At 49.2% G+C, this 10,502-nt stretch overlaps 1 protein-coding gene across 2 annotated transcripts; it reads right to left on the bottom strand.

The window, feature by feature from the left end:
- Nucleotides 1-1,525: 1,525 nt before the first annotated feature.
- On the bottom strand, nt 1,526-10,135 carry LOC126052505 (ficolin-1-like). 2 transcript variants are annotated; one of them, XM_049833267.1, is made up of 9 exons: nt 10,009-10,135; nt 9,071-9,184; nt 8,269-8,322; nt 7,052-7,087; nt 5,685-5,720; nt 4,087-4,214; nt 3,519-3,648; nt 2,830-2,964; nt 1,526-1,931 (listed from the first exon to the last, which is right to left on the bottom strand). In XM_049833267.1, the coding sequence occupies exons 1-9, from the start codon at nt 10,085-10,087 to the stop codon at nt 1,684-1,686; spliced, it is 960 nt and encodes a 319-aa protein (XP_049689224.1). In that variant the 5' UTR covers nt 10,088-10,135; the 3' UTR covers nt 1,526-1,683. The 2 variants fall into 2 exon arrangements, with proteins under 2 accessions (XP_049689224.1, XP_049689225.1); XM_049833268.1 differs by having other exon boundaries at nt 1,749-1,957.
- Between the last annotated feature and the right edge of the window lie 367 nt (nt 10,136-10,502).

Here is a 10,502-nt window from a genome sequence, read left to right as displayed (position 1 = left end):
ATTGATATCCTTCACAGATGAAATTTAAATGTTGAAGATTTCTGTTTAGTAAGAGGAGAAGATAGAGGGGAGCAGAAAAAGGGGATTCAGCACTTTTAGCCAGGTTAAAGCTGAGGATGTCAGCACCAGCTCGTATGTCTCTGCAAAGTTGTCTGTGGTTCTGCAGAGCTGTCTGTGGCAGCGGTTTAGGCCTCTCTCAGAAGCTACCTGTGGACAACAGCATCAGCAGCTGATTGGGTGAGACACAGCTGGACTCTGTGGGACCTTGCTCCTGCTCCTGCTGGGGGCACATCAATCTGGGAGTAAGAAAAGAAGAAAACAAAGCTCCTGGAGAAGGAGAAGTGACTATGGGACTTCCAGTGTGTTCCTCTTTGCTCAGACACGCACTTTCTCGTGTACCTGAAAAGAAGAAGTGAGCAGGGACAGGACCTAGTGAATAGGGAGGTGGAACACCTCAGGTTTATTTCTTAGCACATTGTTGATCTGCTGTGGTGTGCTGGGTGAGTGGTCCCTTTGCTTTTCTCACCCACAAGGTTTGGATTGAGTGTTGTAGGGCTGGAGCTGCCCTTGCTACACATCTGTACAATGAGTAATGTGATAAACCTGGGACTGTTAGGAATATAACACAAATAAATGCTCCGCTTCCACTGACTCTGTTGTTAGCACTAGGCTCTCCTGCCCTCCATCAGCTGTGAGGACAAGTCCAGGAAGTGTAGACCCTTTAACCAGTTCTGCTAATAGTCAAATACGACTTCATATGAACTTGATGAACTGCTTCCATCTGCCAGCAAATAGCCCATCTTCAAATGCTACTGGAAACAATGTGAAATGGAAGGTACTGGCACCTGCTGGTAATTCACATAATGTCCACTTGTGCAAGGCTTGACTTGGGACTACTGTAGTGTCTTGGTACCACACATGTTGCTGGACAGACTATTTTGTATCCAGCTCTTGGTCCACAGCGGCTAAAGAATGACATCTAGAAACATGCCCTGGAAGAGTGGCTGAAGCTGGCTCTGGGTGTAGCTGCAGCTGTATCATGGTGGGAAGTGCTGGGCAATGCTACTGTGGTTCCAGGAGCTGAGGTTCCCACCTGAGGTCCTGGAGCATGTGTTATGTTATGGGGAGGGAAGGAGGGAGGTGGCAGTGCTGACAGCCTTGTGCTGGAAGCTCAGTCCTTTCCATGCTGGTCTACATTGTGGCTTCATCACAGCCTGTGGGGAGAGCAGGGTGGTGGGGGGTGGGAATTCAGTGCCTTTCAGATGGCTCTTGGGTCCAACAGAAAAGGAGGCTGCAAGAACATTGGAGGCTTCATATATATGGATTAGACTGAAAATTACTAGTAATTACCAGTTAGGGTAATAATATCTGAGCGCTTTACTGAAATGCAGTAGCTTCGCCATCATGATCAAGATAATGTACTTTTCAGAAAAAGATGCTTGGGCTCAGTCAGCATCTGTGGAGCTGCTTGAGATAGTTCAGGGTGAGAGTCTGGTGTTTACAGTGACTCAAACCAGCACTGATCTCTTCTGGTCTCTACTCTAGGCTGAAAGCACAACTCTAGGCTGAAAGCACAAGTAATATCCTTCCTGGTCCAATTTTGCTCTCAAACAACATGTTTTGTGTCTTCTCTTGGCTGTAGAGTGGCACCTGTTGGTGCTAGTCAGACACCCTCTTGCCATGTTAAACTGGCCTAAATTTCATTTCCGTTCGCTTATGGGAGTAATGATATTCCTTGCCTGTCTTCCAGTTTATGCCATCAGCATAGCTCCCGTGAACGCCCAGCCAGTACATTCCATTCAGATTGGAGTAATGGCAGTCGTTGTACCACCACGCTCCCTTGTATTCTGTGGCACAGTTAAAGGAGCTCATGTCATTGTCCTGGTCTGTTGTTGAAAATGGCATGTCCTTGTGGTATGATAAGGAGTCTCCTGCAGAGAGTACACGTTCACAGTTACTGCAATAGAGAGCACAAAAGGGAACCTAATGTGTCTGTGCACCACTGCAGGGCATCACTGGGCCTTGGTGGATGCAAGGCAGATTTTATAAATCCTGCTGTTCTCTTGGTTGCCCAGGTTTCCTCCTTGGTCCTGGAGAAAAGGAGTATCCTGAGTTCTGCCAGGACTGCTAAAATACACGGAGAACTTATCTATGCCTGTGAATCAGATGGTTCTCCTTGCAGTTACATGGGTGTCACTTCTCTTGCACCACTCAGAATCTCTGTAGACATACTGAGGTCTGGACTATCAGACAGAGTTGCAGTGTACAAAGCCACATAAACCCAGAACACTGCTGTCTCAGGTGTTGGTTTTACTCATTTCTGCATGAGGGGTATTGAATTTTGCAGAGGACTTTTTTGCTTTTAAAAAAACCCAACAAAAAAATCAGGTATTAAGAGAATGCAGTCCTGATGTTGCAAATATTGAACACCACCCCAGCCCTGGAAATGCCAAATGTAATGGGCAAATACTTCCTTCCAATGTAACTGAAAGCAGAACTTGGCCTAGCTGCTGCAGAGGTGTTGGGAAGGTTATGTTGGATGAGGTGCTGCTCAGGACAAGGCTCCACATTTGCTGCTAAACCATGTGTCTGGGCTTGTAGGTAATACTCTGGGTCACACTTCTGTGGGTGATGGATGTCCCTGTACTTCCCTGCACCCAGAGGTCACTCAGCACCTGGGATACCATGGCCAGTTTTAAAAAATTGACCCAAATTGTAGATGGTACAAGGAGTTTGCATGATACAGCTCTGCACTATAAATGCTGAACACTTCTGAAAACAGAAGTGCTCTAGAAAACAGCCTTTACCAGTGAGCTGCTGCTTACTTACCGGCATTTCCACCAAGGAAGTCTCCTAGAACCAGTTTGTATTTCTCAGACTCTCCTAAGACTCTGAATGAAGTGTACTTGGCAAAATAGTAGTTGTTTTCAAAGTCTCTCAGGTCAATGCGGAGTTCACAGGGTCCTAGAAGAGAAGGTGGACAGCGGTGCTGCGGGGCTGATGGTGACTACGCACCTGGATTTCAGGGTGGAGGGTTTAAGGACCCCTGAGCTAATTTGAGAGCAGCTTCTACTACTTGAGAGATTATGATTTATTTGAAATTCCTGTAGAACCTCCTGTACCTTTGGTGACTTTTTTGTGAAGAACCTTTTCTGATCTTATGTTGGGTGTTCACAGGCACTGAGAGCTACACTCCCAGGAGTCCTGCCCACAACTGTGACTCCATGGCTGTGTGTGAGCAAGATGACTGCCATCACAACCAGTCCTAGCAGGAAGATGTGTTGGCCTATCTCCTGGACAGGTAATGCAGCCAGCTCATTCTCTTCCCCAGCTTCTAGTTTTCTATTTTTTAGAGTGCAGTTTACCTGTGTGTAATGGGCTGCAAGAGCCTGCATGCTCTTTAGGATTAACTGTTGAGGCCTCAGATGGATGCCAGAAGTTTGGAGTCCTTTAATGACCAACTGTGGTACAGGGGTTGGACTCTCAGGGCCCCAGCCTGGGACAGAGGCAGACCTTACCCAGCGACGTGAGGAAGTGGATGTTGTCATTCCCCAGCCAGAATTCTGTCAGCTGATTGCCAAAGCCTCGTTTGTATGAATCCCAATCTCGCAAGAAGTTCACTGACCCATCCCAGCGCCTCTGGAAAACCTGCAGGAAAGGAGAGCCTCAGCCCCACCAGGCCACCCCTGTCCTGAAAGCATCTGCAGCATTGGTGTGGCACAGCCCTCCCCCCCCTCCCAGTGAACACTCCCCCCTGCATCAGGACTCTGCTGCAGGTCTCTGGGGACTGAACCCCAGGGGAATCCCTTGCTCACAGAACTCCATCTGCCCTTGGAAATGAGGAGGAAATGATTTGCTGATTTAAGGAGGGATTGGGTCTGTGGTGCTCAGCCTGCTCCCAAAGACATGTCCCAGGAGAATCCCATGCATCCACAGGGATTCACCCAGGCTTGCTGATGTGAGCTTCAGCTGTCCCCTCAGTGTGTGTTTTCCTCCCTTTTTGTTTCTATTTTGGTGCCATCCTTTGCAGCCTTAATAAAAATCACTGTAGGGACATAGAAACCTCCCTCTCCTCACCCTACTCACAATCCATCCTCCACCATCTGTGTCCATGTCACAGAAGACGGTGGTAGTGTTGCAGCCTTGGGGGTAGATGGTGTACCAGCCACTCAGGATCTTCCCTTTACTCAACAGCTCTTGGCAGTTCCTGGCTTCTGTGCAAATCAGGGAAAGAGGTCAAGTGGAAAGAGTTATAACATGCTCACTGCATCCAGGGAGCACATCAGCCTCATGCCCTAAGCCAGAGGCTTTGAGCCCTTCAGCCTCCCAGCCAACTCTTTGCACTGCAGGACTCTGGTGCATACCTGCTGGGAGCCAAACCTCACTGCAGTTTCTGAGTCCATAGGTCACAGGAGAGATGAGCACCTTCTAAGAGATGGTCTAAGGTGCTCAGAATCCTCTCAACTGCAGTGACGCTTTGGGGGTTCTGGGTGATGGAGCTGCTCTGAGCAGGATGACAAACTCATGATCCAGGAATTTGTCCAGGCTCAGGAATGTAGAGGGAGCACAGAGAGCGTGTGGGTAGTTGGCAGCAAAGGAGTTGTGGCACAGAAAAACACCTACCTGTAAGACAGAAAACAGTGTTCAGATAATCCTCTGTGGATTGGACAGACAGCACTTTGGAATATATACATATATATTATGTATAAATCTATTTTTCCTCCCCAAACCCACACCTGACAGAAGCTCAGATTCACAGATGCCAAAAGATTGACTGGAATTGTCCCTGTCAGACATTCCAGCTTACAGCTGTGTCTGTGGCATTCATAGGGGAAGGCCTTGGGAGATGATCTGAAACAGTGGTGCTGGTGGTGCAGGTGTCTGAGTGTGCTGTACTTGATGAATGGATGCACAGCTGTACCAGGCTGTCTTGTGGGCATGGGTGTCCCTCCTAATGGAGAGGTGGTCCTGGACTTGTCCTGTTCCTTATTAGTCAAATGGTTTTACATGCCCAGGAAACATAAGAGAGCGGAGTGCCTGGGGCAGCAAAGGACCAGTTCAGTGGCATCCCAGTCTCTCTCTTCCAGGTGTTAGAGCAGCTGTGATCTGCCCAAGCCTCTGCATGTGACTATGGCCCTATGGCATCCAAGTGTAGCCAGAGTAGGTTGTAGCTCTGCTTTGGCTTTAGCTTATGAAGACAGATGGGTCAACTGAAGCTTGTTTGTTTTCTTTCTTTCATGTTTTGTTTTGTTTTTTTTTTTTTTTTTAAATGATTAAGTTAAACTGTGCACTATCAATCACACACGTGAACCTGCATCTACTGAACCTGCCACTGCAAGCGTGGTGGTATAACGACCTTTGAAGTAGCAGCATGTCTATAGAACTGTTTCTAGTGGTTTCATCTTGGAAACCAGGACACTGAGGCTCTCAAAAACTAAGACAGATCTCCTCCAGGACACACAGAGGGCAGGTGACTTGAGTAGTGCTCAGAGGACATGACTTTCCTGGCCTGGCTGGATTACAGAGTAGACATGCAGAAGCTGCATGTGGCTGTGAGAAGCAAATGGGTTAACAGTGATATTTCCTTACTCCGTCCTTCAGTGTCACTCTGAATTTGTTTTTATTGCTTTCCTGTCCTGATTTCTGGTGCAGGGAGTCCACTGCCATCTGCTCTGCAAACTCACCCCATGTTTCTGGAAATCCAGGTTCTCCTTTCATTCCTGTTGGACAAACAACACCATCAATTGCTCTTTACCTTCCACAGGCTGCCCTCCCCTCCTCCAGCACTTGGCATCATCTGCTTTTCAAGACAAATCCTGCTGCACTGGTAGAGGGCTGTGATGTTAGGAGAAGTGTTTAGCTCATCTGCACACAGAGCAGAGCCACAGAGAAACCAGGCAGGAGTAACTCAATACATGTTCTGCCCTGGCCACTCCTGAGCACACCAGAGAAGACCCACCAGCCCACTACAGAGGGACAATGGCAGGTGGGAACTGAAGTCACAGACTCCTGTAATTACAGTGGTGACACCCAGCACCCTCAGGCACTGGGAACAGCTCTCTGTGTTGCCTAGGAGGCATACAAGGAGGCTGCCAGGGAGGTGGGACACATTATAGATGTACAAGGAGCAGCAGCCTTGCCTCTCTTAGGCTGGTGGACCCAGCAGGATATCTTCTCCCCTGACATCTGATTTGGGGATGGGAGGTCCAAACGGCAAGACTGACACAAGATGTATCTCTGTTGGACCTGGCTGCTCTGCCTGTTGCTGGCCAGCCCACAGAGTTGGGTACCAACATTTGTGCTAGTGACTCCCGTTGGGCTGGGATACATGGGACAGGAGAAGGTGGGTGTGGGAAGGAGGAGGAAATGCACCTGCAGGAAGGCAGGGTCAAAAGCCTGAGGGGGGAATGGTTGCTGCTGGCAGAGGGCTTTAGTCAGTGGTTTGGGAGCAGCTGTGACAGCTGAAGCAAATGTACTGAACTAGCCACCAGATCAGCAGTGCTCGCCCCCAGCTATTACAAGCCAAGCTCCAGTGAGTGAAGCTGCAGTGCTCAGTGACAGGTGCAAGTGGCTCTTGCATGCAGGATGATGGCATCAGGAAAAAAAACTTGTTTTCCCTCTACCCTATTGCTAGTGCTGGTAGAGACATGTTCCTCTGGCACTAGCAGCAACTAGCATCTGAGCCTCTGCCTTTTGCCTTAGCACAGGAAGGTCAGAGGTCTGCCCAAATCTGGCTGGTCCCTCAGACTGGGGCATGTGAAGCCCTGCAGTTTCTGTAGCTGATGGTGCTGGACAGCAGCATCAGGCATTCGAGATAGGGACAGTCCCTGTTGCTGAACAGCTGGTTTGGGAGAGGGGCTGCTCACACCACCTGTGCCAGGGCTGAGCCTAGAATGGGGCACAACTGTCACCAAACAGCCCCACCCAGTACATGCTGGGGTACTTTTATTTCTCTGTAGTTGCTCCCACCTGGTGTGTTGTTCCAGAACAGCACAGGATGGAAGTTTAACTAAACCAGCTCACATGATAAATTCAGCATGACATGATTTACCTTTCGGTCCTGGGAAGCCAGGCTCTCCAGCTGCTCCTGCAAAATGTAAGAGGAAAATGCTCATCACAGATGACTCAATGCGAGTGAATTACTGTGGCTCCCCAAGTGGCTGCTCCAGCCCTCCCGTATGTCCCAAATGTACAGGAGAGGCTAAGTGGTGCAAAGCAACGGTGCTCTGCTGAGTGTCCCAGCTGGTGCTGCCACCCTGGCCTGGCTGCTCTCTTGATCAGGAGCATCTCTCAGGAACAGCGGGAAGAACAGGACACAGGGGAGGGAAAACTGCTGCTCCGTCTGCTGGAGTGTATGGGGGATTCACAGCTCTGTCTCAGTGACTTTTTGTGGGACCTTTCTGTTTTCAGCCAGGCACCTGTGAGATTTTGGGCAATAGCTGCTTTTCCAGTGGGTTCATCCACCTCCTGCTGGGGTTTCAGCTGAAGTCTTCTGTGCTTTTGGCCAGGAAATAGCTATATATTCAGCATGCAAAGGGTCTGTTTTCAGTGCACCAGTGCTCAGTTACTGGGTGCCACCTTGTGCTAGAAACTGGTTTCTTCAGAAGGACACTTTTCCAATGTCTGCAGCATGCAGATCCTGCTGAAGACCTTAAGCACACCCTGGATGGAGTGAAAGCCAATTCATCAGCAGACATCTTCCTCTTTTCAGGGGCTCATCCCATTGCAAAGAAACCCCCATTTTCTCCTTGCTTCACCCTGTGCCAGCTGTTTCCCAGTGGTTTGATCCCATCCTTCTGGTCAAGTGGGCTACAATGACATTTCATGCCGAGTCCCGGCCTGGAGACTGCTGGAAGCACTTAGCATCATGTCTCTGCACCAAGCCCCCTGGCCAAAGCACCCCAAAGCACCCCAAGGCTCCTCAGAGAGGGGAGGCATTTGGGCAGGCTTGTTGGGGTGGAGACAGGTTAGGATAGCAGTGGGAAATGGGGAGAAGTCTGATTTTAGGGGGCTGGTAAGGGTCAGTGGGGAACTTTGAGAAGAAGAATAGTATCTTCCTCTGTGATGTAGTCCCAATCAAGGGCACTGTTTCTAGTACTCACCCCATGCAAGATCCATACCCCCAAATCCTGCTTTTCCTATGCTACTTCAGGGCTGTTTCTTGGACTACGACCAGCTCTACAGTTCATCTCTGTAGACCCAGACTCCCAATGCATGTCCGGAATTTAGGTAGATTTATGGAGTAGAGCTGAATATGTTATGCATTACCTTTTGCACCAGGTGGTCCTGCTTTCCCAGGGAGTCCCTGGGCTCCCATTTCTCCTGCAAGGAAAGACTCAGTTTGTATGTGCACATTGCAACCTTACCAGAGGGGAAGTGATACAAAAGCTCAGGCAGCTAGGCTTTTGCAGAAACAAAGCAGCTGGGTTTTGTTAATTAGGTTCAATCTTGCAATGTATCTTACTCCTTTTCTTCTGTGGACGCTACATTACAGTGGTACCGCCAGTGTAATTCCTAATTTGCAGTACACATATGAATTACTATGAGCTTTGTACATCTTGAAGACAGTCCATGGATTTTGCTGCGGTGGATCTGCTTCTTCTGCTAATGTGATTCACCTTCTCTATAAGTTGGCTATGAATACCCTGAAGGACCCCCATCTCCCTTGCTTCCTGGGGTAGGGGGTGCCAGTACAGTTCCAAGACTGTTTCCCAGTAGACAATGGAGGCATTGCAGCACTGCAGGAGCACTGCAGCCTTCCTCCCACCCAAGCTGTTCAGTAAAGGCTCAGAAAATAAATGGATGTTTTTACTGTAAAAGAAACAAGTGAGTTCTGACATTTCATACCCCACGACCACTTCAGACTTGTGACAGGACTCAGGGAAAAAAAGATGGCTCTGCATGTACCAGCACATCTCTAGATGGGGTGTTTTCCACTCCTATTTGAGACTCACAGAAGCCAATGCCAGGCCAGCCACTGCTCCAGCCTCAGCTTGCTTCCCTTACTCAGCAACAAAGCAACAAAGCCATCTAATATCACAGTGTTCATCACCGGCTTTTGGGGCCTCACCTTTTGCTCCTGGGAGGCCTGGTTCTCCTTTTGGGCCAGAGGCACCTGGGATCCCTGGGCATCCTTGGAGAATGGCGAGCCGGTCCGCATCACCCAGTCCCACTATTCTCACCTCTGAGGAAATTAAGAGAGTCTTCATGGAGATTATTAAGTCTCTGAAATGTCTTGGAGAGGAAACCAAACCCTCTGGAGTTGAGGAACAGTGCAAGCAAAAGCAATGGGGGTAGGAGTCTGGGAGTCTGGAGGTGTTGTATGGATTAACAGATGACATGGAGGATCTCACATATTAGAGGAGCTAGACACTGAATCTCTCTGGCTTCACGGGAGTTCATTGGGAGAGGAAGCTGTTATATATGACATTACATGCATGACAGATATACTGTAGCTCAATAAAACAAAAGGTGAGAGGTGCCCTGAGGGGTTATTGACAGCACAGTAAGTGACATTGATGGATCTGTGGACAGTAAAGGTTCTACTAAATTTCCTGAGAGCATGTCAGTTTGAAATTGCCCCATCACCTTCCCAAGGAACATAGACAGAAAGCTGTGGTGTGCAGCATCCCCAAGCTGCCAGGGTGCCTGGGACCCAGCAAGCACTTGATCGATCCTTAGTATTGCTCTGCATCCTTTCGTAACTGGGCCAAGCCACCAGGAAAAAAACCCCTTAATGAGGATGGAAAACCACAACTGGGACAGCCTGTTTCTGGAGATCCCACTAGTGAGTGGGGGAGGATGCTACGTCTTTGGTTGAAGCCAGGTTTTTTGTTAAGTGGCTGCTGAGACTTCAGCCTCCCCTTACCCGCCTCCCACTTGCAGCTGAATGAAAAAAAAAAAGAAAAAAATCATATCCCCCCCTCCTCCCCCCAGCTCCTTGTGTTATGGGGGGAGATGAAACAGGCTGTCTCAGCAGGATGGCAGTAGGATTTGTGCCCCACTCACCTGGGCAGGTGTCCTGGGCATCACAAATAGTTGCTGCTAGGCTGAGCAGAGCCAAGAGGGTTGGGGCTGCCCTCCCCATGGCCAGCACTGCTCTCCGCTCTCTGCAGAGCTCCCCTCATCCACATCCCAGGCGCTGTGGTTAGCATCGACTCATCTAAGCCTTTTATATCTAACAAAAAAAAAACCCTTGTAAGCTCCACCTCTGCGCTTGCCCACTGCCTGCTCTCAGGTCTGGGACTCTGGCTGGGTCTCAAGCGGTTTCCCAGATAAGCCACTTTCCAAAAGTCTGATGGGAAAGTTCTTGCCTGGCTGCCCCAGCCTCCTTTGCCTCTGTCCTCAGCAAATTTTGGATGCCTTTCCCCTCCCATTTTGTATTTTTAGAGGAAATGAACCTGCAAAAACATAGGTTTAGCTAAGAGCAGACACCTTCCCTCACCCTGCTTGTCAGTGGCCGTTTACAAAGTGCAGAGCTTACCGTGTAGATGGGGAAACTG

Source organism: Accipiter gentilis, chromosome 29 (assembly GCF_929443795.1).
Source record: "Accipiter gentilis chromosome 29, bAccGen1.1, whole genome shotgun sequence".
Lineage (NCBI taxonomy): Eukaryota > Metazoa > Chordata > Aves > Accipitriformes > Accipitridae > Astur > Astur gentilis.
This window is presented reverse-complemented; position numbering and strand designations above follow the sequence as displayed.

Excerpts from the sequence above, each read along its gene's own strand:
- LOC126052505 (XM_049833267.1), bottom strand. The coding sequence starts at position 10,087 with ATGGGGAGGGCAGCCCCAACCCTCTTGGCTCTGCTCAGCCTAGCAGCA. Across the intron at positions 9,185-10,008 it reads TGCCCAGGACACCTGCCCAG|AGGTGAGAATAGTGGGACTG; the intron begins GTGAGTGGGGCA and ends TAATTTCCTCAG. Across the intron at positions 1,932-2,829 it reads CTTCCTTGGTGGAAATGCCG|GAGACTCCTTATCATACCAC; the intron begins GTAAGTAAGCAG and ends TACTCTCTGCAG.